The sequence below is a fragment of the Pyrgilauda ruficollis genome, unplaced genomic scaffold (genome assembly GCF_017590135.1).
Source record: "Pyrgilauda ruficollis isolate IOZ18807 unplaced genomic scaffold, ASM1759013v1 scaffold38, whole genome shotgun sequence".
NCBI classification, from domain to species: domain Eukaryota; kingdom Metazoa; phylum Chordata; class Aves; order Passeriformes; family Passeridae; genus Pyrgilauda; species Pyrgilauda ruficollis.
In genome coordinates this window covers 7,920,662-7,947,041 of record NW_024525267.1, presented here as the reverse complement: position 1 = coordinate 7,947,041, position 26,380 = coordinate 7,920,662, and the positions used below count along the sequence as shown (strand labels likewise).

General features: G+C 44.0%; 1 protein-coding gene across 5 annotated transcripts; it reads left to right on the top strand.

Moving 5' to 3' along the window:
* Positions 1–24,505, top strand: ZBTB1 (zinc finger and BTB domain containing 1). Of its 5 annotated transcripts, XM_041476241.1 has the most exons (4): positions 548–832; positions 10,253–12,164; positions 19,037–21,745; positions 22,699–24,505. In XM_041476241.1, the coding sequence occupies exons 2-3, from the start codon at positions 10,273–10,275 to the stop codon at positions 19,038–19,040; spliced, it is 1,896 nt and encodes a 631-aa protein (XP_041332175.1). In that variant the 5' UTR covers positions 548–832; positions 10,253–10,272; the 3' UTR covers positions 19,041–21,745; positions 22,699–24,505. The 5 variants fall into 5 exon arrangements, with proteins under 5 accessions (XP_041332173.1, XP_041332175.1, XP_041332174.1 ...); XM_041476240.1 differs by lacking the exon at positions 19,037–21,745; XM_041476239.1 differs by lacking the exons at positions 548–832; positions 19,037–21,745; positions 22,699–24,505 and adding an exon at positions 1–153 and having other exon boundaries at positions 10,253–12,756.
* Positions 24,506–26,380: the final 1,875 nt, after the last annotated feature.

Below are 26,380 nucleotides of genomic sequence, written 5' to 3'. Positions count from 1 at the left end.
AGGAGAGGTCCAGACACTGGTGGGAAGAGGGCCTGGAACAGCTCCTGGAAGGATGAAAAAAAGCGCTGTTCTCGGGATCTGTGACAGAGCGTGGCGGTGGCTGCCAGCGCTGTGCTCCTGCATCACCGTGAAGCTCCAGGAGGGAGGGCGGAGGTATTAACGTGTGAAATTGCAGCGAGAAGGAAATACTTCCTCACGCAGCTCGCAGTGGTTTTCTCGCAGTTGAACTGTCCCACGCGGGGGCCGTGGGGCTGCGGGTACAACACTCCATCGCCGGACACCCACACGGGTGACCGGAGCCTCCCCGTTAGCACCGGCCACGGCTGCTTCGGGGGGAAAGCAGAGACTCCCCGTTCCCTGCGTCGAGCCCGGATGCGCGGGGTAGGGGCGGACTGCGGGGGGCCGGGAGAGCAGCGAGGCGGGACAGTCCCGGTGGGCTCCCGCCGGCGAACGCTGCCCCGCCGCGGGTCCGGAGGGCTCCGCCGGAGGACGGGGAGGAGCCGGGCTGAGGGGGCTCCGGCAGCGCCAGCCCGCGCCGCGCCGCGTCCCCGGCGGCATGGGAGGAGAGCGGAGCGCGGCAGGGAGCCGCCCGCCGGGCCCCGGCATTGGCGGCGGCGCAGCAGCGCTGGCAGCGGCGGCGCCGGGAGCCGCGGCCGCCGAGGGGAGGGGTCCGGCTCCGTGCGGTCGCGGCGGAGCCGGCGCTGCGGCAGCGGCAGCGCGGCGGGGCGGAAGTCCTTTGTTGCAGCCGCGGCGGCAGCGGCAGCAGCAGCAGCGGCGGGAGCGGCGCGGACACAGCTCCCCGTCGGCGGCCGCCGCCTCTCCCCGAGCCGCGGTAAGCGGGGCCCGGGGGCCGCCGCCGGGACCCGGGAGGAGGAGGCGGGAAGCGGCCGCAGCTCCGCCGGCGGCGGGAGGTGGGAAGTGCCGAGCGGCGGCGTGGCCCGGCGCGGCCCGCCATAGTGGCGGCGGCGCTGCCAGGTAGGGGCTTTCCAGCCGCGGCCGGTCCCTGGCCGGCGGCCGGAGCGGTGACCTTGCGCCCGGCGGCCGGGCAGGGCACGGCGCGGAGCGGAGCGGCGCCGCGGGGACTGCGCGGGGGCTGAGCGGCGGCGCCGCGGCGGCGGGTCCGGCTCCGGCTCCCTCTTTCCCTCCCTCCTGCCCTCCCTCCTTCTTTTCGGGGGTCGCGGCGGGCGCGCTCCACCTGCGGGGCGGGGGTCGGGGGATGCCGCGCTGGAGAACGAGAAGCGGCCTAGGGAGGTGCAGGGGCGAGAGGCGGGGAAGGGAAGGGAAGGGCACCGCGCCGCCCGCGTGGCTCCGGGGCTCGAAGTCGCGGTAAACATCTCGAGTGCCGCTATCGCGCCCGGCCCCGGCCCCCGCCGTGGGTCCCGCCGCTTCTCTTCCTTTTGTCTTCACAAAATAAACGCCCCAAAACTTCGAGTGAGTTGCGGTAGTTTAGCGAAAAACGGAGCGGAGCTGCAGCCCGGAGGGAATGCTCCACCCTGCCAGGCGGGAGACTTGGGTTTCACTCGGGGCTGCCAGTGCGCTGGTTGGCCGTGGAGGCGGCTGGAAAGGAAGGGGAATACTTTTGTCACATAAAAAACAAGCTCTGTGCCGCTCTGGGAGCGGTGTCGAAAGTCTCGTTCTTCAAAGGACTCCTCTCTTCTGTTCGGATAGAAAGGTAGTTGAAGAGAGTAGAGGAAATGGGACTGAAAACGCTGTGAGTTTGGGGCTGGGGTTTTATTTCTCTCTATTTTTCAGGATTTTTTGTAACTCAGTTTCTCAAGTTTACCCCCTGTTTCAGCTGATACAGTTCCTCTTGACACGTAGGCGTTGGTAAACGGGTAGCATGGCTTGGACGCTGCTTAATATTTGGGTGTTTACTGCCAGGTTGTCACTTGCTTGCATTATTTCCCTCGCACTCGAGTATCGCAAGGTACAGCACGCACTGCAAAACTATCCGGGGTTGCAACAGTGCGGTGTTCCTTAGGCATTTAATTACACTAAACAAACATTCCTTTAATTAAAGGTGTTTGTTTAACATTCCTCATTACAGCTCTTGGAAAAACCCACAGAGCAGCCGTGAGCAGGGGGATGCGGGCTTCTCGTTTTTGCCGAATTACAAGTTAAGCTTTCATGGCGAGCGGAGGAGAGGCGGGAGAGGCGTGGGGACCATATGGCCGTGGGGAAAACCGGCCAAACGCGAGCGGTTGCAGAGATTTTCCTAGGCAGCAACAGCAAAGTGAGTTGACAAGATTGTGGAGAGATTTTTGGATGACTGGCCAGAAAACCTAAGGAGTAACAAGTAGTATTAGCTGCACTCTGCTGATGTTTGAGGTAGCAGGGAACCAGCACCCACTGAGGGGGTGGGATGCAGGTAATGAAGATGTGGGTTGGTGCTGTGTGGGAAGCTCAGAGAAGTAATAGAAGCCACTTCTTCCTAGTAGCCAGAAAGTTTTGTGTGGAATAAGATCACAGACTTAACAGATGCTTCAGCTCTGCTTGCACAAGTCTTCATCAGACTCAACCACTGTTGTCACTGGCACAGGAATTAGCAGTGATTACACTGAGAGTGCTCATGCCAACCAGGGATTTGGGTTTTTAGATGCTTTCTTACTTGAATGTCAGTGGCTGCTTCTTTCACAGATTTCTGTTCTTGCTGACAGTGGAAAGCCCTGAAAATCCAGGATGGACAAAGCTGCAATAGCTATTTACCTGCTGGATGGAAATAGAATAGCTGCTCAGAACTGAGATAGTGAAAATTTCCTGATAAAAGCCTGGTGTCCTTTCTCTTACTTGTTAGAGCTGGGCCTCTTACTAGAGTTGTTCTGGACCTACACACATGTAGAGTGAGAAGCCATGTGTTCATTTTTCAGTTTGGGCAGTGGTTCTCCAGCAGTTGAGTTATTCAGCCCTGCCTTTGCTTAGGAATGGTAAACACCATTCCCGAGGGAATGGAGGGGTATGGTAAACACCCTCACCCAAAGAGTTCTGCTGCGGACACAGTGTGTGGGCACAACAGCTGACATAATTTGCATGAGGACCGTTTATATCCTCAAATTGGTCTGGTAATTTTTAATTTGTTCACACAGTGTCATTGCAAAACTCCAGAATTCACTGCCTGTTGCTTTTTCTCCCCCATATTAGACCTATTTGACTGGATGGAGACCCTAGTAGCCTTATTTTTATTTTTAGTATGCTGAAAGTAAAATGTGAAACATTTAAGACCAGGAAGAGTCAAAAAAACCTGTAGTCTGATCTGTGTGTTGAAAGTTACCGTGCTTTGTTCATGTGCATCCAGCAACTTGTTACACTGAAGTGCAACCTGTATTTAGCCAAGGATCCTTTCCTGGAAGGCACCTGTGACTTCATTTGAGGGTCTCAAGACGTGGTTAAACCACCAAGATGCTTCCAGAAGTTGAAAGTTGGTGTAACTCAGAGAGCTGAGATGAAAGGGCTCATCTTTCTGCTGCAAAGCATAAATTGGGTGTCATAGTTTTTTTCCCCACTAATTGTTTCTTTTAAACATATCATTACCGTGTTGCCTGACAACTGTAAAGGTGCCAGATAAAAGATAACTGTGACTTTCTAGAGTCAACCTTTGTGGCTAGCAAGTTACTTTAAAGGACTGCATAAGGTCTCTCTAGGACTTCTACTCTCTAGATCTGATCTAAAGTTGTTTGAAGTTGAGATGGGGCTTTAGCACAAACTCAGTTTTCTTATTTTTTTCTGTCAAGCTGTATTCCTTGTCTTTCGAGGAGTGTTCTGACCTAAGACCATGTAATGTATCTTAACTAATTTTCAGTTAGCAGTTGAGAAGCATAACTTACTAAAATTTGACGTCTGTTTCTCATTTGTGGGCATGGATGCTGAATCAGCAGAGAACTGCTGGCTGAGCAGTGGAGAGCGGGGCATCTGACAGCTCATGCTGGAGGCTTTGGACTGTCTTCCCTTCCCCTGGTTCAAATCTATCCCAAATGCCATGAAACTTGTTCCTGTACATTGCGCAGGAGTCTGTTCAAAATGAATGGATTTGGCCGTCGGGATGTGTCTGAAGATGAGTATCTGCCTCACTGGAATCATCTTCCCAACTGACATGCCTGAAAGGCAGGCGATTGGAAGGGCTGGGAGAGGAGGATAAATTATACCTTCAGTCCTTCATGGCCTGAATAATGGAGCTTAATTACATTTTCCCTGGCAGTACATGGAATTCCCATAGCTGTTTTAATTTATGATCAAGGCTATGCTTGCAATGCAAACTGATGCATACTCGCTGTTGAGGTGGACGGTTGTCACCTGGTACCAAGTTCTTTGCTGTTTTTTCCGTGTTTGTGTAAACTGAGGCACCCAGAGCAATCTCTATGGCTTCCTATTGAGTATATTTAGGTAAAAGGTGGTCAGTGCAGTAGCAGAACACAAAAACTTGTTGGGTGTTGTGTGGAGAATTTATACATGTTCTATAGGATTTTCTGCAGCATGTCAATTCTGTCATTTAGGAATCCAGGCTTTTTGGTAGATCTGACCCACAATGGCAAAATTAGGGGGAAGAGTTCTTGGGAACCCACACCAGGGTGGGGTATGGAGACAGACGGCGATGGGAGATTTGCTTTCTGATCCTCGTGCGCTTGTTTTTTGGATAACTGGGCGTTGTTTGCTTGAGGTTTTCCAGTCTCATTTTCTATTAGCACCAAATTCTCCACTCATTTATTACACTTTTGTCCAGCCTGTTCTTGGTTTCCAAAGAAAAGGAGCCAGTAACTAAGCATGTAAGTGCTGTGTTTTTGCCTGCTCAGCAGTGGAAATGCTGGGTTTTGAAAACCACCTACTAATTTTAGGAGCTGAAAGGCTCCTGAATTCTGAACCTTGTGGTATGTCTGTTTTAAAGACAGAGAAGTTAGCAAAAGAACTTCACTGCTTCTTTGCTTGAGGACTTTTTAAACTTCTTTTGTTTTAAAACATCTCAGAAAACTTTCGAGTGTGAAGAAAGGATGGCATGGAGCTGTAGTAAATAGCTATTTTTTCTTGTTAGCAGACTTAAAAACAATATAATTGGTTAGTGTAGTAGTGCAATTTAACCTTGTTCATGGTCACATCTGAGTAGTATCTAAGTGGTGCTTCAAAAGAAAAGTCTGGTGGCAGACAAGTAGCTTGGATCAGAGCTTGGCTGTGTGAAAATAAATATTTACTAGGGAAATAAAATGCATATGGAGACTTGGAGTTTGAAAATCAGAGTGAAAATACCCAAGTCAAATACCTTCAGTTTTCATTTTCATATCAGATGCTTTTCTAGCACATTTTTTCAGAACACTTCTGCATCAATCAGGATTGCTTACAACATGGCCTTTGCTGCATTTACCACACAAATCAATCACTGCTGAAGATGGAGTCACTTGTGGTGGTTCCTTGTGGTTCCTTGTGGACTTGTGAGGTTGGTGCCTCCAGGATTTGGATGCTACACAAAGTGTGCTAGTCCACTGGGCAAGTGGCTGGTGATTCTCCTCTCTTTGAAAAAGAGGATCAGAAATAATTAAAAGCTTTGGATTGACAAACTCACCTGTATGGAGCTTTAATTTTCCAAGATACTTGCTGTTTAATACATACAGAGGATAGCTCCCACTGACTTCAGTTGCCACCAGTGGTGTTTACCTGTGTGAATAAATTGGACATCCAAAAAATGCAACTAGGCTTATTAAAAAAAAAACAAAACTGAAAGGTTGAAATTACTTGTCCTGGTATTGACAGCAATGGGATGATGTTCTCCAAGCAGTGGTCATTGTTGCTCCTGTTTGTCCCCCACTTCTCATTCACTTCACATCCTCCAAGTGCCTGGCCAAATGAGCAGGGATCTTGTCTTGTACTGCTCAGATCCAGGCCTGGACAGATCCAGAGGATGTGCTGAGTAACGGAAATTTTGGTAAGAGGGATGGAAGAACATACTTTGGTATATACATAATATATGTGTATATCTTGAATTTTCTGTAAAAAGACCTGTTTTCTTTCTAATAACTGGGGTTTTTTCCTAAAGCAAACTTCAAAAATAGTTTGCAGTACTGATCCACCCACATGAGTGATAAATGCAGATCATTGCCATTTTAGCAATTAAAGTAACAAAGTAATGATAAATTACCATTTTCTGAGAGCTTGCCCTTGTTGGGAAGGAGTTTGTCAGCAAGCCTGTCATGCTTGTTAATGGCAAAGGGATGGCAGGATTGGGAATTTGGGGTGCAGTTCCTGCTCTGAAGGCATGAATGCTGCAATTGTTTTCCACCCATCCCCCAGGAAGAGCCTGTCTGTGGTTTTTACCCCTTCTGCCCTTGATCCTGCAGCCTGGCTCTTCCCAGCCCCTTGCCCAAGTGGCTTCTTCCCTCCACTGTTTCGACCCTCATTGCATCCACTTCTAATTCCCACTGCTGCTTCCTAATCCCAGTGCCCTTCTCTTGGCTCAGCACTGTGCTCCCAGCCTGCCCTTTTCTTCTCTCCAGATTTCCAGCGGGTTTCCATCACATCCTCCTCACATTTCCCAATCTCCCTGTGTTTTCCCTACATCCCCTCCTGGCTCTGGCTCTCTCTCTCAGCCAGAGCTGGGCATCTTCTCTATCAGCTACCACAAGGGAAGCTGAGACCCCGTGGTGAGTTGTGCTGTGGAGCAATCTCCAGGAGATTTGCTATCAGCTGTGACATTGTGGAGGTGGCACATGGAGTCATGGAATGGTTTGGATTGGAGGGGATCTTTAAATGCCATCTAGTCCAATTCCCCTACCATGAGCAGGGATATCAACAAAATCAGGCTGCTCAGAGCCCAATCCAGCCTGGCCTTGAGTGTTTCCAGGTTTGGGGCATCCACCCCCTCTCTGGGCAACCTGTGCCAGTGTCTTAACACCCTCATAATAAAAAATTTCTTCCCTCTATCTGAATCAACCCTTTTGTAGTTTAAAACCATGGCAGAGCTCTGTGCAAAAGGGGATTTCACTGAGGATGTCTCAGGCAGGCCCCTGTTTACTAAGCAGCTGCGAGAAGATGAAATGTTCTTAGCTAGGCTGTAATCTGAAGTTTCAATAACTAAGAAAAGTCTTAAGTGTGAATAAACTGATAATTTGTATCTTCTCCTCTTGAAGCATATAGTTTGGCCAAATTCAGGCAGATTTTTATATTGTGACAACATATCTAAGACAGAATGCTTTCTCCCACATAAAGTGTCTCCTCAAAGACTTTGGAAGAGAAACTTCTAATTTCTAAATGAAAAAATAATAATCTGCATACATGAAAGCTTTTTCTTAGCCTCATTTTTGGAACCATTTTGGCTGAGGTTTTCTGTGGAGGAGGGAAAAAAAGTAATCAGTCCAAGGTTTCAGAAGGAAAGTTTTGCTGTTGCTGGTTGAAATGTGTCGAAGTTTTACATAGCCCGACACAGGCTCTTGTGGTGGGAAGTTACATCCAGCAGGTTAATACAGCATCCAGAGGGAGGATGCCAGCACTGTCATTAACATAAATAACCTCATACACTCTGTTTTAATACCTACATGTAGTACTACCGTGGTAGAGACCAAGTACATGTCAAATCCGAAACCTTGCCACCCAGCCTCATGCTCCACCTTTTTATCCCTGAGTGGTGGCATTGCCAGTGGGTCATTGTTGCATATCAGGATCCACATGCTGAAAGCTTTGCAGGACTTCATCTATCAAAAGGAGAAATAGCTTTTACCATTTTCAAAGAAGAAGACTTGAAAAAGGTGAGGTTGTGTGCTGTCAGTTGTTCCCACCATCTGGAAACGACCCCGTCGCAGGTGCCTGCAGATAGTTTGTGACCACCTGTTTTGTACAGGCTTGCTGTTTGTATTGCTGTTTTTCTATTGGAGGACACAGTGGAGTATATCTAGTGAAAAAAACCCCACAATTAAATAAAACATTTTGAACTTGCCACTTTATGAGGATGGGGAAGTTAACATGAGCTGTCCTGAGCCTTTTCTTGTTGTGTTGGCAGCTCACACCAAGAGGCCAGTGGTGCCTTAGATGGCATCATCTCATTTTCTCGTTGGTTTTCACTCTTAGAATGTGGAAGTTAATTCTTTATCATTATGCAGCTGCCATTCTTAATACAATAGATTGAGTAACATTTAAGCATCTAATGAATTGCCTCAAATCCAAAACACGTTACCACTTGGAAGAATATGAAGTGCACTTTTATTATTACTGATGTCAAGAGCTTTGCTGTTCTTCACAGAAACTTCTGAAATCACCCAGTGACACAGACAATAATCAGTTTCTGTTGAAAAGATGTAGAGTTGCTTCAGAGGTTCTCATACTTTCAAAGCCACTGCCTTGCAAGTTAGTAAAAAAAGAGAAATGAATTCCACTCAATGAGTTGCATTTCTGCAGTGGACATCACTGGGCCAAACCAATCTGAGAATTATTATGGCTGGGTGCTACCCTGAAGTTCTGGGTGTGGAGGGTGGGGTTGAGAGGAGAGGAGCAGCTGCCATTCACATGCTCGTTGTCAGTGTAGTTCAACCCAAATCTCAAGGTTCCTGTTGCCAGACAAGATCTTGGGGGTGATCCATAGGAACTGCTACTGTGTGAGTTGGCAGTAAGGAATATTGCTGGGTGGGGTGAGCATGTTCTTTTCTCGAGAACTTGGGAGCCTTTGCTGTGGCAGTCCTTTGTGGAATGAAGAACGGGGACTTAATTCTAGGTTTGCTGCTTAACAAGCCAGGCAACGCCTATGACTTGCGAATTCAACACTAATTGTGGAATTTAATTTCTCTACCCATTTTTTCCCCTAGGAGATATAAGCTGTTAGGAAAATAAGAAGAAAAATGGAGCATTTGTGTGTGTTGTGTTTAAATTTTGGGCAGTTGAAAGAGTGGTTGCAAATCAATCCATGCATTTCATTGAGTCATAAAATGCCCTTTAGTATATATTATTTGCTAGCCTGGACTTTATTTGCACAAACCTCATACAGTTATTTGTATTGTTTGCAATAACCTTTCAAAACGTTAAGAATCTTCATTACTGCTTTACATTTTTCATTTCAATTAGGGTGTTCTCTGTGAACCCTCTTCTGGTTCCTGATCCCCTCAGCCTGTGCAGTTAGAACAGCTTATGTGTATCAGTAAAGGTTTTCCAAAGTGAGTCGTGACTAGGTGCTGGCCACACTTGGTGAAGTTTGTCTTTAATCAAACACACAGCTCCTGTATACACTGCATTTCTTCTGGATATTTTTGTTAACATAAACCATGACATTTTATTCCTCTTTTCTCTTGAGGGCAAGTTAGTCCTTTCACACAGAGCTACCCTCAGCACTGGCAGACCTTTCTCTCCAGTCTTTGCCGAGGCTTCATTTCACTGCGGCTCCACCTCTGGTTTGCCGGCTCTCTCAGTTCTCCATTGCTGAGTTTTTCTTTGTCCGGTTTCCCATCTACGTGTTTTGGTTACATTTCAGCGCTCTGAACGAGTGGTTTAGAGAGCAGTTGGAGGCACGGCGTGCACCACTTCCTGCCTCTGCAGTCCCTGTGGCTGTCACGCAGCTCGCCTGGTCACCATCTGCAGCTCTGGGCTCGAACGTGGGACGTGCCACCGCAGCCGGGCTGCCCTCTGCTTCTGAGAAGGCGTTTGAGTTTGCAGTTCCTGGTTTGCAGGACGCCTTGCAGAGAAGGTTGAGATAGTCCCTCAGCTGCCACAAAGAGCAAAATGTGTGGAGTAGCTTGTGTGGGTGCTCTGTTGTATCTTAATTTCCTTTAATGGGGAGGGAAAGACCAGTTTGAGCCTGGCCTGGTTTCCAGTGTGTGTTGCATCATGTGCCCGTTGGACTGACAGGTAAAAAGGCAAGTTGAGACTGAAGAGTGGTTTCTGACAGCCAGCTTACCTTGTATAGTTGTTGTCCTGGGGCCATCTTACAGAAGTCTACCCTGTGAAGTTTTTGAAGTTCTGCATTCAGAATTCATATCTGAAAACCTTGGCTGTAGGACTTGGAGATATATTTGCTAATTTATATTCTAGCAGCTCTGATTGACATGCGTGCTGATTATGTTTATTAGTTTACTAGTCTTGTAAGTCTAGTGGTAAGCACATGGAATTATGGATGCTTTCACTGGCATCAATATTCGTAAGTAGTTAGCAGCAGAGATCTCCAGACAGGAAGCTGTACTGCAGACTGGCAGAATAGGAAGATCTAGAGAGAAAAGAGATGGCTGTTCCTTCCTACGTTTAAGTAGGCTTTGGGTTTTGTGCTCATGATTTAACAGATACCTTTTTCTTTATGCAGGGCTGTAATCGAAGTACAAGATGGCAAAAACCAGCCATAGCAACTATGTCCTTCAGCAGCTAAACAAGCAAAGAGAGTGGGGCTTTCTGTGCGACTGCTGCATCGCTATCGATGATATTTATTTTCAAGCACATAAAGCAGTCCTTGCTGCCTGCAGCGCCTATTTTAGGATGTTTTTTATGAACCATCAAAACACTACAGCCCAGCTGAATCTAAGCAACATGAAGATTAGTGCTGAATGCTTTGATCTTATTTTACAGTTCATGTATTTAGGAAAAATTATGACAGCCCCTGCCAATTTCGAGCAATTTAAAGTGGCCATGAACTATTTACAGCTATATAATGTACCTGAGTGTCTAGAAGATATACAGGACACAGACTCAAATAGTTTAAAGTGTTCATCTCCTGCTTCTAGCACGCAGACTAATAAAATGATATTTGGTGTGAGAATGTATGAAGACGCACTTGCTAGAAATGGCAGTGAAGCAAACAGGTGGGGCATGGAGCCACCAAGTTCAACAGTAAATACATCCCATAACAAAGAGCCTGAGGAAGAACCTTTGCACCTCAACAGCTTCCCCGAGCAACTGTTTGATGTCTGCAAAAAAACCACCACATCCAAATTCTCTCACACGAAGGAGCGCGTGTCGCACTCGCGCCGGTTTGGAAGGAGCTTCACCTGCGACAGCTGCGGGTTTAGTTTTAGCTGTGAAAAGCTACTGGATGAGCACGTGTTAACATGCACCAACAGGCATTCCTACCAAAGTGCCAGGTACTACAGTGCTGAGAAGATAGACTTTAGTGAAAAGAACTCTACTTCTAAAATGATCTCCACACAAACAGAAAAATACAAGGGGGACTCGAACCATGCTGCGGACGATTCATCGTCTCCCGTGTCAAACATCACGAGCAGAAAAAGCAGCACTGTTGCCTCTGAGACATCAGGTGAAGAAGGAAGTAGAGCCTCTGAGAGGAAGAGGATTATCATCAAGGTGGAGCCAGAGGACAATCCTACGGATGAGCTGAAGGATTTTAATATTATCAAGGTGGCAGATAAAGACTGCAATGAGTCTTCTGACAATGACGACCTAGACGATGAACAGGAAGAGCCGCTTTACAGATACTACGTTGAGGAAGAGATGAGAGAGAAGAGAAATGCTCGGAAGACTCTAAAGCCTCGTTTATCCATGGATGAGGATGAAAGAAAGTGTTTGAAAAGTCCACGGCACCTTAACAGCAAAGCTTCTTCAGTGCAGGAAGATGTGGAGAATGCTCCCTGTGAACTTTGTGGGCTAACAATCACTGAGGAAGATCTGTCCTCTCATTATTTATCCAAACACATAGAAAATATATGTGCTTGTGGCAAGTGTGGTCAAATACTGGTCAAAGGCAAGCAGCTACAGGATCATGCACAGACCTGTGGAGAACCCCAGGATCTGACCATGAATGGGATCAGAAATTCTGAGGAGAAAATGGACTTGGAAGAAAACCCCGAGGAGCAGTCAGAAATAAGGGACATGATGTTTGCAGAGATGCTAGAGGACTTCAGGGACAGTCACTTCCAAATGAACAGCCTTCAAAAAAACCAGTTATACAAGCATTCTTCCTGTCCTTTCCGATGCCCTAATTGTGGCCAGCGTTTTGATACTGAAAACCTAGTGGTTGAACATATGTCAAACTGCCTGGAGCAAGATCTGTTCAAGAACTCCATGTTGGAAGAGAACGAGAGGGATCACAGGCGTAAGCATTTCTGCAACCTTTGCGGGAAAGGATTTTATCAGCGTTGCCACTTGCGGGAACACTATACCGTTCATACCAAGGAAAAACAGTTTGTTTGTCAGACATGTGGGAAGCAGTTCTTAAGAGAGCGCCAGTTGCGGCTCCACAATGATATGCACAAAGGCATGGCCAGGTATGTCTGTTCCATTTGTGATCAAGGAAACTTCCGAAAACATGACCATGTACGGCATATGATATCTCACTTATCAGCTGGAGAGACTATATGCCAGGTCTGCTTTCAGATATTCCCAAATAATGAGCAACTGGAGCAGCACAGGGATGTTCATCTGTATACATGTGGAGTATGTGGAGCAAAATTTAATTTGAGGAAAGATATGAGATCTCACTATAATGCCAAGCATTTGAAAAGAACATAAGCATAAACATACTGTTAAAGCATTAAGTTGGCAGCAGAGAGAACACCAAAGCAAAGCATAAGTATAGTAAAAAAAATTTGAAAAGGAAAAAAAAATTGAAAATAAGTCTCTTTTTTATTATTTTTTTAAGACCCTCCTAACCATAGGTGTCTATTTAGGCTCATTAAGTATAAAGCTTTGAAAAGCATCATGTGTTTAATTATTACATTTTCACTGTTTCCTAATACCAGTTTCTGTTCTTAATTTTATTGTTTTACTACATAGATATACAAATCATTATTTTTAAACTGTAGATTAAAAGCACAATGTTACCCCTTCACTGACTGCTATTAAACAGTTCTCGGATCCATGTCCGTAAGATGAGTGCTTTAATATTTCCATGTGTTGTTTCTTCATGTGAAAATTTTAGATGCCAGCGATTAATGTGCAAGAGCATAATTGTTCGTAATCTCCAAATTAATTTTCAAAATGAAAAAAAAAGCCAAACACAAACCAACAATGCCAAGAAATAATCCTTTGGGCTCTGACTCTGCTGCAGGGGCAGAGCTGGCTGTCCTGGTCCCCTGCTTCTTGGCTTTGTTGGAAGGTGCTTCCCAGGGGTGAGAGCACATAGGCTCAGTTAACCCTCGCAGGCTCGGGCTGCTGTGCACCGGGGGAAGGGAATTAATGACTCTCGGGATAACCGAGGGCTTCCAGCACAGTGGTCATTTTCCAGACGGGAAGTCCTAGCAGAGCTGTTCTACTGATGTTGGCCTTTCTTTCACTGTCTGTACCTCTGTGGGTATATTTAACCTGCTTATCCTAACGTACAAAGAAGGAGTGGCTGTGGTGGGTTGCTAGGAATGCAGTATGGCCATGTGCACTGAACACTGCATTTTCAGCCTAGCTATGAACTGTGTCTTGCTGCTTGTGTTGGAAAGTTAAAAGCAGGGTGAGTGTGGAGATAGTCCCATTGCTTGGGACCTTAAGGTTTTCTTGCTTCTTGTTTTCATGATACTTTATGAATGTTCTGTTTTTCAACATGAATATAACAAGAAAAGACTGCAAAGTTTGCTTAATAAATGTAAAGATATTTTACGCCTTTTAAGATTTCTTTCTGATTCTAGCAGAGCCCTAATCTGTGCAGCTTGTCTCTTAATTTAATTGAATTTAAAAATCCTACTAAGTACCAGCTGACACCAATTCAGTGAGGCACTTTGGCCTTTGAGAGAGCAACTGGCTTTGACTCTTAGGCACCAGCTGTCTAAACGTTTGTTAGGTGTGATTTGTGATGGGGTGGAAGAAAGGATCCTAATAATTGTGGAGAAAAGGATCCTGATACGTAATTGTGGAGAAAACAATTAAAAAATAAAACCTAGTTGTACTTTCTCCCAGCAGATCTCACTTTATCATGGAGGGCAGTAATACTATTTCCCACTGAGCTACGGAGGGAGGAAAGTAATTTCGATCAGCAATTAAGGCAGCTGGATTAGATGATCATTGCAGGTCCCTTCCAGCTGAAATGTTCTATCACCTCATGTGCCAGTGGTGGAGTTGAGAATAGGAGCCAAGAGTTGACAGTCTAGTCCAGGGCTTTCATGTGCTTGTTTCTGTCAGAGTTGAGTTTCATTCCTAGTTTCTTGGGGATTATGAAGGCTATCGAGTTTTAATTTTAGACTATTCAGAGGAGTGAATATACAATTTAGAATCTCCAACTATTAAAAGTACTGTGAGTTGCCTTGCATTTATTCAGTTTCAAATGTGCATTAGGATTTCTCTTGGTTGGCAGACGTGTGCATTTCTGCGGTGATGGAGAAGGCTCCCCCACCAGCCCTTGGTCCTGAGCCAGCAGCTGCTCTGAGGCACCAGCTGCTTTGGGCACAGTTTAGTGAGCTTTTAGTGTTTTGCTTTAACTGCTCAGTCCTTTGTTTTCTTGTACGATGCTGAAGTCAACTGAGTCCTCAACAGCACTAGAGCCAAAAGAGCACAGGCACGAATACAGGAATACTCCAGCACTCCAGAGCTGGGGGCTTCATACACTGCACACAGTGATTCTCTGACATGCAGGTTATCCCTCACAGTATCAGTTGGCTTGGGAAAAGCAGTCAAGGGAAGTGAAGGAGAACTGGAGTGCACTGGGGGAACTGGCAGGAGGGTCTCGTGGCACTGGAGAAGTGGGAGGACTGAATGTGAGAAGAGATCCTGAGTGGGAGGGAGTGGCAAAGGCAGACAGGCAGGATTAGAGCTGTGCAGTGGGAAGCAAATCCCAAAGGTGGCATGGAGGGGTGGCTCGGGGAGTGGATAAAATGTCCCGGCTGTGAGACCGGAGTGAGGATGACTCAGCTTGGCTGGGGAGCTGTGGCCTGAGCCATGAGCTCACCAACGCCGGATGCGTACCAAGCACGGCCGGCCCCGCTGCCCGCAGCGCTGCGGGGACACAGCACAGCCCACATTAAAGACCTGGCTGAAAGGCAGGAGGTGACCTCTGCCATGTAAGGGATCAGTCCGAAATTCGGTGAAGGGCTAAGGGTGATTTATAGAGCCTCCTGCTCAGGATCAGGAGCCCTTGTTTAGAACCTATTGGTCTGAACTTGACCCTAAAATGTTTCTTAAAAAATGTGACTTCCTAGTGCAAGTAGACCTGTCAACTACAGAAGTTAAATGGAGAAACTGGGAATGATGGTATTTACGTGTACTATCTAACTTTATAAACACCCTGAATACCTCTGTTTTTCAATTATAAGCTGTGTTGTTGTAGTAGCCTTTCAAAGTAAAGTTTGTTAAACCTTTCCAACTGAACTTGAATTGATGTTTTTTCCTGTTCTAGGGAAACAAAACCCATTGCCTTGGAGTTCACATGTATGAAAGTCCATGCTAAGGCTCACAAAGAGCATGAATTGCACTGCAGGGAAGCTTAAAAGTGGATCTACGCACATGTAGGCAGAAAAAATCAGAATGACTGAAGTAGTCTAAGAAGTGATCAGGGGGAATATAGGAGAACATAAACAAGTCAGCCAGGCTTGCAAGTAGATGGGTATTTAAATAGATGAGTATTTGAGATGACATGTAAAATCATGCAGGGGAACAGTATGGGACTGTTAGAGAAAAGGCCTGGAGTGACAGGAGGAATTTGGGTGCTGTGAAAGGGGAGAAGGTCTGGGTGCTGAGACAGCCTGGGGCTGGCCACTCCTGAATGTTCTCCCCAGAATGGGACAACATCTGCAGGAGAGTGAAATGATGGTGTTTCAGTGCTCCTACCATACAGAAATGATTTAATGTGGAGACAGAGCAGACATGAAAAAAAATCAACAGCAGTTATCCTAGAAGTTTTGCTGTTACTTGAAAGATCATGAAGGGGAAGCAAAAATACTTTATGTAAGAGTTCTTTTCCTCTATTTTGTGCTTTTCTGTTGCCATAACATTGTTCCTTTCCGTCTCCTTAGTGAATATTAGCATGTAAAAACACTTAAGGATCTTTAAAACTGGAGGTGTAAGCATTGCACAAGGCGTAGCCAGAAAGAAAAAGATTTGCTGGATGCCATAAGTTATATTTTAAGTGATTTGCTGTTCTTATTTTTGGAGGACCTCTCTGCATTCTGTTGTTTTTCCCATTTTGGCAGTGCTATGGGCTGCAATCCTGAGAATTTATAAGTGGCCAGCCTAGCTCTTAGCTTTCAAGATTTACTGAAAGTTAAAAAGAGGGAATTCATGAAGACCCTGTATGAGCTTTAAAATATCACAAAAGCTATTGAGCTTATTTTTCAGTTTCAGAGGAGATGTTTAAAATGTTTATATATATATATATATATATATATATATATATACTTGTAAATGTTTCCTTCTGACTTGTTAGTTCAAAGAGTATTTACATTTGTGTATAATGACATTTGTAGCCAACAGGTCTGTGGAAAAATCTTGACTTCAATAAATAGAGTTTCATGGAATTCTAAGAATTTATGCTTTAATTAGGGGATTTCTCTACGTAATACTTTCAGTTGGTGTAAAACATATAATTCAGCGTATTTTTTTATTCAAAGCTGTAGACAGAAAATATATTGCCCTGGAGAATGTATTAAAAATACATTGTTATAAAAGTGAATATTTTGACTACACGATTGTATTTGAATACTCTAGTGCTAAACCATCAAGAGTCTCAGAGCTATTGGTGAGGACATGAATTTGCTCCTGGAGGCTGTGCCACCTTGAGCCCTGGCAGCCCTTTACTTCTCCCCATTAGTTTCAGCTCTCCTGTCCCCTGTGTGCCACCCTCTCCATTGTCAAAGAGCACATATCTATGGAGCTGCACAATGAACTGAATCAAACAGCAGGCTTTTTTCTATTCCCTGTGGGGCTGGTTTTTGGCTGGATCAGTTCCCTGCTGTGCTTCCCTCTCCATCTCTGTGTCAGATCTTGTGCAAGCACAATAGAAGGGGTGGCACGAGAGGAGGAATGAGTGGCTGGGAGGGGGCTCCTTTGCTTAAACGAGCTGTACCGGAACTCAGAGCATGTCCTGAATTTAACTTGGTCTCTGTCTCCCCCAAGCATCCTCGGGGAAGCTGAACTCTTAAAGTCATCTCCTATTTCCTGATAAGGAAAAAGGCAGCCCAACCTCTTACAAATGAGACACATCTCTGCTGTCTGCCCTCTTCGTGAGAACTGGAAACCTTCCTGCATTCAGCTCATCCCACAAATATGCTCTGGAGCTTTCTTAGTGTTTCTTGAAGCAGACTGGGTAGTGCTCTGCACCACTGGGTTTGTGTGGTTGGCCTGGCCCGAGGCCAGGAATGAGCTGGGCCCCTTGTCTGGCCAAACACCAGGAATGGCTCCCACCTTCCTCTGGCCTTCCTGCCCTCCAGCTGTGGGCCCAGATGTAGCTGTGGAGCTCCTCTGTTGCCCTGTGCCCCTCGCTGCTTTTCTCAGTAAGGGGAGACAGTTATCTCATATTGGTCTAATGCTGAAAGCTTGGGGTAATTCCATGTGTAAGTTAAGCTGATGCTGGCAGTATCTGTTACTATCCCTGTGTGCTTCTGACTTTTAAGTGCTTCTCAGTCTCAGAGGGTTAAAAATCAAATCTTTTGACTTCCCTAATTCTCAGCTGGTTTGATGCTTGCCGCAGATTTAAAGACCTACAAGATGAAGCATGACTAATTTGACTTTATAAAGTCTGCTGAAGGCTAGAAATTAGGAACATGTTTTCAAAAGCTGACATTTCTGTAGCTCTCAGCTATAAACCGCTTTTCTGTATTTTCTTCCAACTTCAAAAAAAAACTCTTAAAATATTGCTGTGCGGTGTATTCTTGAGACGTGTGAGTAGGCTGAGATTTTGTAGGAGAAAGATGCCAAAAATCAGGACACATTTTATAAATCAAGTGTCTTTTGCTACTTTTACAGTCACTTCCACAATTCTGGAATTAATTGTGATTTTATTTTTTTAATTCAGAAAGACAAATCTTAATTTGTAACAGGGCAGTAGTGCTCATGACTCAGGAATCACTTCATCATGACTATAAATATTCAGCCCTGAAACAAACAGCCCATGTTCCTTTTAATGTACTTGAATGGCCAGTGCCAGCTTCATAGGAGAAAAGCTATCAGATCTTTATTTGGGTTATTTTTACCCTCAAATATCTTGAAGGGTGGGGATTTTTTATTAATTTAAGACATGAGAAAACAATGTTGTGCATTGTGCTTTTAGAGAAACGGTTTTCAGTAATTCACTCAGATTCCCTGAGTAAGAGTGGTTGGAAATACATTTCTAAAGTTTCATATTAATATACTAAAGGGAACATAACAGAACTGTGAGATGAGAAATCCTCAGATGGTCCAAGGCCAGGCTTTGACTGCCTCTTTTGTGTAGCCAGTATGGCACACCTCACCCCAGCAACCTTGAGGTTCAGACGTGACCAGGATCTTTGATTCTTTTGCAAGAAAATGAAAAGGTTTAATCCTTTCCTATGCCTCCTGGCATACAAAAAAACATAGTAAATCTTCCTGCAGCTACAACCACAAAAACAATGCTGCATGTAGAATTTCCGGTGGGAGAAAAAAAAAAAAAAGAAATGGTTCAAGAACTTCCTTCTCTGACTAAGTTCTGCTGCATTTATTGTTTTCACTCAAACTCACATGTGATTTGCATCAGTGAGATTTTGGGGTGTATTTTTTTTTGTTTGCAAATAAGATGTGACTTCAGATAAATATGTCTTGTAGTTCTGTAGATATCCCCAGACTCCTGCCAGGGAATGAGCGCATCCCTTATAGGCCTCTAAATCCTAGAAGCTGTGTAGATTGTAGGAAATCCACTGGAAATCAGGATTGTTGTAAATCCTTAGTTTCTCAATTTGTCTGTCAGGCAAAGTGCCACCAGTGTCAGCAATTGCCAAGGTCTCTGCAGCAGCTGTGTTGCCAACACAAAAGATGCAAAAATCAGTCTTTCCCCCTCTCTCTTTCCCCATCTCCCCTGATGACAAGGTTGCTATTTTAGAAATGCATCCTTTTGGCTCTTTTATTTGCCTTCTGTTTTTTGAAAAGGAAGATTTGCTTTCTTCCTGTTTTAAAGCAATGATTAGGGCTAAGAAGTTGCTTTCTTTAATAGTTCTCACATGTTCAGTTGAACTACACAACTCAGTAATACCTGTTCTCTCCTTTTTAGGTAACCATCCCACTACATTGCGGGTGGTCACCAGAGGGACTTCTGCTTCTGACTCCCCAGAAAATTAAAGAGAAAAATAACATATTGTCCTTCTCTCCATGGCAAAAAGCCCCAAAGACCATGAAAGTTTGTGGAAATGCAGATAAGCTGGCTAAAAATAGAGTTTGCTGAATACCATAAATTACTTTTGGTTTTGGCAGCAGATACACCAGACTTCTGGTATCGGTTACGCTCCTCTTACACAAGTTGTTGGTAGGGCTTTTATTTAGGATGCTAAAGATGGTTCTCTGGTTTCTTCCCTGCCTGTGGGTTTCCTACTGGTACCTACTGGTAGAATCCCAGCTTCCAAATTACTGAGGTTCTGGTTTCTAGCCATTGGTTATTGAATTACTTAGAACAAATCAGAAACATTTTAAGAGACAAAATCTAAAGTATCCCTCCTTTGGGAAAAGGATAGATACAGTAATATTTTAGGAAGAGGAAATACAGGGTAGGATCTCTTGGAACTGATGAAGAAATTGTCTTAGTATGTCTCACAACCCAGGAGAGAGCTGAGATGTCTGAGCTACATTGTTATCAGATGAATTAAATAGAAGTTGTGTACACTTACATATGCTGTAAAATATGACACTTAATACTCTGCGTGCCTGGAAGTCTGAGGGTTAGCCCCACCTAGTCTGCTTTCAGATGGATTGTGTTTCACTTAGATCTTACTGGCCATTGCTGACACGGTCAGTTCTGCCAGAAAAGACAGAAAAAAAAAGACAGGAAAATAAGTCAAGACACAAGAGATTTTACAGTAATTGTTACGGTTCTTTCAGCTTTAGTTTGTTGTGCAAAGAGTTAAATAGTTCAAAGGCAGTTTCCTTTGGAGAATGTTTATTTGATCAAGTTCAGTGTGGCTTAGACCCCAAATAGAAATACCAACTTCAAACAGAGCACTGCTATGAGAGAAGGAATAGTCTGTGGCCTTCCAGACCTCACAAGCTATGTTGGTTTGTTACACAGAGTCAAAACAAAGATGTCCCTTAGAACAGATATACATTAACTCAGTGTATTTCACATGCCACATCTTTTATCTCCCATCTACTTCTCTCCCTGGTCCTTTGGGCTGTGACAAGGTCACTGAGATCCTGGATGAACTACAGTCTCCTCAGTGAAAAGCATATATGGTGTGATTGGACCATCCAAGCTACTTAGATTGTTAGAGAATGTTAGAGGAGCTACTGCTCCTGTTTACTAAGTCTGAAGTACTACATCCTTTGGATTTTGGAACAGTGCTTATCTTTGCTTCTTGGTTCCCTTTACATTGCAGGAAGCAGGGTGAGGAAGAACCCAGTGGGTGCTTCTCTTAGATGGAACCTGGAAGATCTTGTTGGCTGAGGCGTGTTGTTGTTTTGTTTCTTCAGGTCCTTAGCTGGCTGAATCTTCAGACTTCTAATAAATGCACTAAGCCTTGAAAAAGCATTATTAATGCATGATGAGATAGACCAAGTTCAGCCACTGAACATAAGAGTGGAACCCATGCAGATGCTGTTAGCGCAGGAACCTGGTATCGAGCCAAATCTGGAGAGCCATCTTTGATCTGTCTCCAGATCCTCCTTTTATTTGTAAACATCCAGCTAATCACAGACTTCCTCTGACTTTGATGAAGTGGAAGGAGCCGCATCCTCTGTAAGCTCTGGGAAAGGCTGGAATTCTGCAGAGGCTCGGGATGCGGGGATGGGGGTTCCAGCGCCATCTCGTGGCTCGCTGGGAACGCGCCTGTCCCTATTCCCAGGGCTGGAATGCTCCAATTCGCTGGGAGGAGGGCGAAGCAGATCCTCCCGCGGCTGTGCATCCCCAAACAGTTCTGTGCTTAGGGCAGCTGGGCGATTTTAGTCTGCGAGGAGGGCACAGCGTTTTACCTCTGACCTCCCTTCCTGTGGGCTACAGGCTCTCGGCAGTGCCGGCAGCTCCGTGTGTGCTGCACCCAGCCCACCGCAGTTGGCACTGATTAGCAGTGTTTCTGCTGTCTCATCGGAAAAATGTGATTTAATAGTCACAGGCAGCCCACCTTCCCGCACTCAGAGGTGGTCCCACACAGCACAGCCGATGTATTTCAGGGAGGTGGTGGAATGAAGCTCAGTCGTGTGTGAGAGTTCTCCACGATTTGGAAATGACAGAGATTTTGGACTGCAAAGTGCAGGCCAGCATGGTAATGAACAGCAATGGCAAACTGATGTCACCTGGGGAAAAACAGTGCTCACATGCATATTGTAGTTAGAACACCTTTTTCTCCTCCTTTGTTAGTTTACAAAAAAAAAAAAAAGAAAAAAAAAGTACTTCCTGACTTCTGAGCTAGTCGTGTAAGAGTTACTTTGCAATAACAGCACTGGTCCACTGAATTCCCCTTCAAGATTTTAAGGATGTGGTAGGCAGACATATGGCCTTGCTGCTAGAACCAGCAGTACTTCGAAGGGAGCAGTTTGCCCAAGACATGTTTCCCCTATTCACATTACCCTCATGGCACAAAAGCCTTTTGTCCCAGCTGGCCTTTTTGCCCACCTTAAGTATGTGACATGGCACCGAGGGCAGATAAAATACCAGACAAGTGAGTGAGGGCCTGGCCACGGTGCACACCGAGGTGTGGAGCATCACTTGAGGCTTTCCTCTGCAAGGTGTGCCAGGAAATTCAGCCCTGAGCTGGCCTCGAGGATGCTTTGGCAGGTAAGTAATGCAAAGAGCTGCTAAACCTGGCTTCATGTGTAGCCTCTGCAGTGTAGCCACAACCACTTGGGCCAGGGCTGCCACAGTCTCATAGAAACAGCCAAGTGTAAGTTATCCAGAAGTGTCACTATCATATACTTTGTACTATGTGATTCACATATCCAGAGAAAGAAGTCAGTGTGCAAAAAAAAAAAAATCCCCAACAACCTTGAGGATTGTTCTCAAAAGTTACAACCAGGCATTTCCAGTTTCTTGATTGTTCCTCTTGGACACAATGCTGCTCATATTTGTCATGAACTAGTGTGGTTGAAAGACACTTCCAGAAATTGTAAATATTTATATAATTTATCTGCATTTAACATAAAATAAGAATTTGGGGTGTGTATGAGAGTGTGTGTGTCAAGTAAATACATAACAGTTACCTCTGAGTTAGGTAAGATAAAAAAAAACACAACCAAAAATACAGTCAAGTATGAAGCAGTAAGAAGTATTCCAGAGTGGGGGTGTTCCAAGCTGTGAGTGGCTGAGGGGAAATAATACTTTTGCAATTTTTTGAGCATCCACTAAGCCAAGCCATAAACCACTGCTGGAAACTAACACATACAGTATGAAAACTTACTTCTGTGAGGTTTGGGAAGTGAAGTTTTTCTTCAGCAAATCTGTAGCTGTTTTGAAAACAGAAGGCAAAGGAAAAAGAAGAAAAAGTTTCTGAAACAAGATGACAACATTGTTTAAGGTTGTGTTCTGGTGGGCTAGGGGTTGAAGGAAATGTATAGCTTTTTAAAAGAGTTCCTGACTGTGGTGGGTGCTCTGAATATAACTGAAGGATGGGTATTTAGAGCAAAACCACACATGGTGAGGTGGGAGGGACCACATCATGCTAGCAAATACAGTACTGCAGTGCGGGCTTCTGACTTTTAATATTTTTCTTGCATTTCTTTTCTGCATGGCAGTAGTGAAATAGGGACTTCTAAGCTTCTGAACAACTGAGAGAACCAGATTTGGAGAAGACATGAGGAAGAACTGGTCGGCAAAAGATTTCATAAAAACTCAGAACCTCGTGTGCCAGATCTGAATTGGCACCACCTTTGCTTTTTTGACATACTGCAGCAGTCGCAAAAGGCACCAAAGCAGTCAAATTAGAACATGCAGTAAAAGTTGTTTTGGACTCTTCTATGTATCATAAATCTCACTTCCTTGTGACTATTACTTGCAGCTGTAAGAAACAAATTTGAAGTCTTTCATGGAGCAGACAGCCAAAAGAGGCAGATGCCAGGTGTTAAGGGCTGCAGTGAAATGAATTTGCAAAATTTCTATCCACATGCTGGAGTGCTCCTTTTCTGAAATGCGGCTTCTTAGAGTTGTGAAAAACTGTAGATTTTTTAGTTCAAACATTACAAGTGTATACTCATGCACAATGCTAAACTATCAAGTGTTAAAAAAGAAAAAAAAAATAAAAGAGTAAGAGGTGAAAAAAAATCTTAAAAACTGAGGACAGAGGGTCCCTAAGAAAGGACAGGATGGTGAGAGAGATCCAGCTCCATGATTTCCCCTGCTGCCATGATCATCATTTGCAAGCTGAAGAGGACCTTCCATGGAGCACAGTGCTTGTATGTGGAGAGTAAAGAAATGGTGCTCTGTTCTTTTAAAAAGAATGGTGAAAATTTTTTACCGACAAGGAGATGAGTAAATGTAAAATAATCTTCACAGGGCACAGGGTGCATCTTGTTCCGGAGCTAAGCCTTGCAAAAGCTGGCTCGAAGAAAAGAATCAGACATTCATGTTCATATTTGAACATTTTAGGAATAGTAATGTTTCCAACTAAATTAATGGGTGGAGGGAAAAGCTCTAACTAAAAAAGTAATAAGGCAGTAAATGTTCCAAATTAGGAAGCATGAATTATAAAAGTATCAATTTCTTTTGCTTCCCTCAGACAACAGTGGATCAAATTAAGACATGTAAGCAGACTAAACATGCTGATTATATTCTGCTGTAGTTACATATTTTACTAATTCTACTCATGATTATAAAAGGATGTTTCATTGTTCACTATAACTGTTATCTCAAGAAGAGTCTGTCTATAATTTTATTTATAATTGGCATCATTTTCATTACTGTTGTTACAAAGTGTGTACAATATTGTCTGTATTGCAGCTTGTATAGGGCATGTGTCTGTGCTTGCTTTGCTCTTTTTGAGTTTATAAAGTTACTATACAAATGCAAGAAAAGATGTTCAGATATCTTTGAATGTGGTTGCTTAATTACGTAGCCCCCAATGTTTCAGCATCTATATGTTGAAGGTATCAGCTCTATTAACACATAACACCTCAAACATTAATGTAGGTATTTTAAAAGCCCCCAATGCAGCACTGGAATGCTGACACCTCAGTCCCATTCACCTTATGGAGTAAAGGGGAGGATGGTGAATATCTGGGCAAAGCCAGATACCACTGGGGACTCTGCAGGGAGGAGGCACAAGATACCTAAGAGCAAATGGGATGTGCTTTCTATAGTAAACATGAAGGACCTTAAGAGCAGGACCACCACAAAGCAGAAGACAGAAGGGAATACATTTATAGCATCGCCTTCAACAGTATGCAAAGTGTAGGACATCTAGAACAGGCTGTGACTGTTCTGTAACTTAGCAATTACTTCCAGTCTATGTAGAGTATCCGTAAAGACATTCCAGGTTAGTTATCATCATCTTTAAAGCTTATTCTGTGCTTTGCGACAGTATCTTTAATAAAATACTCTTACAAATCTGCTTATTATTCTGATTTAATTCCATCTTATACCTGAGTTGATAACAGTCCTGGCAACAAGGTGAAGGTACCACCTGCTTCATTGGCTCCTGTGTTTTTCCCATTCACCTGCTAATGACAAGAGGGAAAACAGAGATTAATAATTATCAAATAATCATAGAAATGATAAAGCAAGAGGCATTCATATCATGCTACCATTGAATTATTATAAAAATTGTTCACACTAAGCATATCAGTAAATCTGAGAGATTAATCACATACTTATCTCTGAGTAAGAAGTACTGGTCTTTGCCTGTGTTTACAGTACACCATTTATCTTGTTTAGGACTTAACAAAATTTTCCAGATTTACAGTTACTGCCAATAATTGCAGTATATTGTTTAATCCCATCACAGCAGTTCTAGGTAGAATTCTCTGTTTTCATTTATTTACCCCCTGGACCGTATAGAGTATCCTTTTAATATCTTCAAACAAGACCAAGCAAAGTTCAGGTACATTAACAGATAAGATTACAATTTAGAATAATCCTGGCAAGGTGCAGATGGGATCTGAAAAGATATTTAATAGGAACAAGTGCAAGCTGGAACCATTACCCATGCAAGTAAAGGAACAGCTGCTTAATTTCATAGAATCTAGAATGGTTTGGGTTGGAAGGGACCTTAAGGACCATCTCATTCCAGCGCCCTGGCATGAGCAGGGGCATCTTTCACCAGACCAGGTAGCTCAAATCCCCATCCAGCCTGGCGTTGAAAGGGATGGGGCAGCCACAGCTGCTCTGGGAAACCTGTGCCAGGGCCTCACTCATCCTCACAGTAAAGGATTTCTTCCTTATATCTAAATGAAATCTACCCTTTCAATTTCAATTGAGAAGAACTGATGCATTATTTGGGATCATATTCTGAGAATTGATGTGCAACATCATGATGCAAATAGAGGTAAAAACTGAAATGTAGAAACTGGATTGTCATCTGCTTCTTCAGAACCACCAAGGCAAGTGCTGGTAACATCTCCAGTTTTGAGCATAGCACTCAAAAACTAAGATACAAGGTGCATGCAGAGAATCCAGGAGAAAGCAGTGAATGTCTGGAAACCAAGAAGACTTTGCTTCTGAGTACAGGTTGAGTAATTTTAACTCATTTTACAGAAGAGATGGTGGAGGGAAAACACAATGATTTTCATATAAAAATCTGGTTGCAAAGAAAAATGGCACAACTGTTTCTCATATCCAAAGTCAATATGAATAAAAATAATTGCCTTAAATTGCAAGAAAGGAAATCTTGGTTAAACACAAAATGGGACTAAATGACCTGTTAAGGTCCTTTTCTGATCTGATTCTGTGATTGCTGGAAAACGTTTTGCTTTAAAGTCAGGACTCAGTAGAGCTGGTACTGGCTGTGAGGAAAGGAGGCTGCAGTTAAAGGAATAAAGAACTCACTGCCTAAAATGCACAGTACACCAGTTTATCTAGTTAGCACTAGTGATACTAACTTCAGCTTTTAATCATGCCTTAGCAAACTGTCAGAAGTCTATGTAAATAAATGTGCTTAAAAACCACTTAATTATAAAATAATTATTCCTTGAAGCATCAATCATTAGTTTAATCAGTGTTGACAACTTCCATGATTTTATTGAGTCTAATCAATCTGAGGCAGGCTGATTTCAGTTGTGAGATGGTGTAATGAGCTATTTTAATTATTAAAAAAAAAATTAGACCTGCAAATTACATGGAAAATCCTAAAAGTGTAATCTGAACATATGGTAAAAATGAAAAAAACAGAAGGTGAATAAAGCCACTAGGTTTGTAATTTCAGGAGATCTGACTCACGAGTTTTGAACTCCTGGTTTGGCAGTATGAAATTACAGTGCCCTATAT

What these genes read in the sequence shown, in the direction of transcription:
- ZBTB1 (XM_041476239.1), top strand. Translation starts at nt 10,273, where the DNA reads ATGGCAAAAACCAGCCATAGCAACTATGTCCTTCAGCAGCTAAACAAG.